The 2,146-nt window shown below is 34.7% G+C and overlaps 1 protein-coding gene across 1 annotated transcript in view; it reads right to left on the bottom strand.

Moving 5' to 3' along the window:
- Positions 1 to 2,146, bottom strand: part of CEP162 (centrosomal protein 162kDa) — a 110,059-nt gene that overhangs the window by 43,999 nt on the left and 63,914 nt on the right. The window contains exons 6-7 of the mRNA XM_012638180.1: positions 1,861 to 2,143; positions 721 to 979 (exon numbers count right to left, since the gene is read on the bottom strand). Coding sequence (XP_012493634.1) covers positions 721 to 979; positions 1,861 to 2,143 — 542 coding nt within the window. The remainder of the gene's footprint in view (positions 1 to 720; positions 980 to 1,860; positions 2,144 to 2,146) is intronic.

Below are 2,146 nucleotides of genomic sequence, written 5' to 3' on the forward strand. Positions count from 1 at the left end.
TTTTCTTCAGCAGCAAATGACAGAGTGGATTCTTCTTAATACACTTTCTTCACTTAGTTTTCAGGATTCCACACGTTCACAGGTTTCCTCCAACCTCACACTGTCTCCTTTGCAGGTTCATCCTCTTCTGCCTGACCTCTAAAGGTTAGCATGCCCAGGACTCAGGCCTTGGTTTGCTGTTTTCCTCTAACTATGCTCACTTTCTTGGTACTCTCAGTCTAATGGCTGGAAAAAACATCTTTATTAGTTTTTAACAACTCCCAAATGACATCTACAGTTCATACCTCCCTCTTGAACTTCAGACTTTCATATCTAACTGCCTCCTTGTCATCTCCATTTACATGATGAATAGATATCTCAAAATTATCATCTCTAAAACTAAACTCCCAGTCTTCCTTCAACCCCCAAATCTATTCTACTGTGCTTTTCCCCATCTCAACTGATAGTAACTCCATTCTTCCAGTTGCTCAAGCCAAAAACTTTAGCAACCCAAAACTAATTCTTTAGATTTTTTGTTCTACATTCTAAATATATCCTTATCCAACCACTTTTCATCACATCCACTGCCACCACCCTGGGATAAGCCCCGTCACCGTCTGTAAATTGCATCTTTCAGACGTGGAATGCAGTAACTTAAGATTAATTCTCTTCCCTAAAAATGAAGAAAGTAAAATAATATACTATATACACAGTCTTCTATTATGAGGAGTATATGATTACCTTTTTTCCTAGCTTGACTTGAGGTGGGTATGGATCTCAAATTTTTGCTTTTTATAACATCCTTTGAAGTTTTCTTTTCAAGAGTAGACAAGTTGAGTGGTGAACTGGGTTTGCCATAGCCGGAGCTCCTGACTGATGCATATAATCCACTCTGGGGTTTCCTTTTAAGTAAAGGAGGTGCACTTCTGACCTTCTTGTACGATGCCTGTTTGCCAACTACAGTCCCTTCTTCTCCAGAACTGAGTTGAGATCTATAAGTCTGCACACAACAAGCACAAACTCTTTAGTACCTAAAGGAACTTCAACTATTATTGTAAATGAAGATTTAGCAGACGGTAAAACAGTGATTATCAGACAATGTAGTTTGTAAAAGGCAAACTACTGTAGTAAAGTTCTTAAGTCTAATGCATCAGAATTTTAGTATTTTGAAGCACACCTTCCAAGTTAGCACTGAAATAAAGTAAAGCAAAACTATAAAGAAAAATAAGCTTGTCAGAAAGCAAGATGTGTAATTATCAGAATGAACATGGAAGAGAGCAAGGAAGAACATATTTTGAAATGACATAAAATCGTATCTTTTTTCCTCTGGACTTCTCAAGATGTTTTTAAAAATTTATTAATACCTTGTCTTATCCTACAAAGAAGTGGAGATGCCTTAGAGCAAACACATAATTCAAAATTATAACAAATAGAACATTCAGATCATGGGAACTGTAAAGCAGAAGAAATCAACAATAGAGGAAAAAGAAACAAACAGTGAAATATAAGTTTCTTCATGGTTGCTAACAGTATTCCTACAAAATGCCAACTTACCTATAATACAAACTATTAGAAAGATTGAACAATGAGCACTACAATGATGAATGAATTTTATTTTCTTATACTATTCAAATTCTGAACAATATTTACTTGAAAAAAAAGAAGTGTAAAAATGGCTTCTAAAAGAAAGCTAACGTTATAGTGGAATTTGAGGATTGATGGTGTTATAATAAATATCACCAACAAACATCCAGGATCTACTGGGGAGGTCAATATATAACTAATCCCACTAGTTTAAGAAGCACACACCTACTAATAGTACCCATATACTTTACATAACTTCAGTTCCCAACATAATCAATTTAGATGATAAATACTTACTTTATTAATTTTGTCATCCTGAATTAATAATGAAGGATTAACAGATGTTTTTTTCCTCAGAATATCAAGGTACATTTTATCAATATGTTCTTCTGTAGCAGGTACTCTTGGATGGCTATTTTCCATACCCTCATTTGTTGTCTTTTGTAAAATCACCTTCTGATCATTTTTGTCCAAAAATTGGTTCACATGTTGTGGGTCTTGAGACATAACATTTGGGTTCATATTAAGAGGTAAAGGGCTAACAAATTCATTTTCTTTACTATCAGCCACTTTCTTAGAGCTA

Source organism: Propithecus coquereli, unplaced genomic scaffold, assembly GCF_000956105.1.
Source record: "Propithecus coquereli isolate 6110/MARCELLA unplaced genomic scaffold, Pcoq_1.0 Scaffold127, whole genome shotgun sequence".
NCBI lineage: Eukaryota > Metazoa > Chordata > Mammalia > Primates > Indriidae > Propithecus > Propithecus coquereli.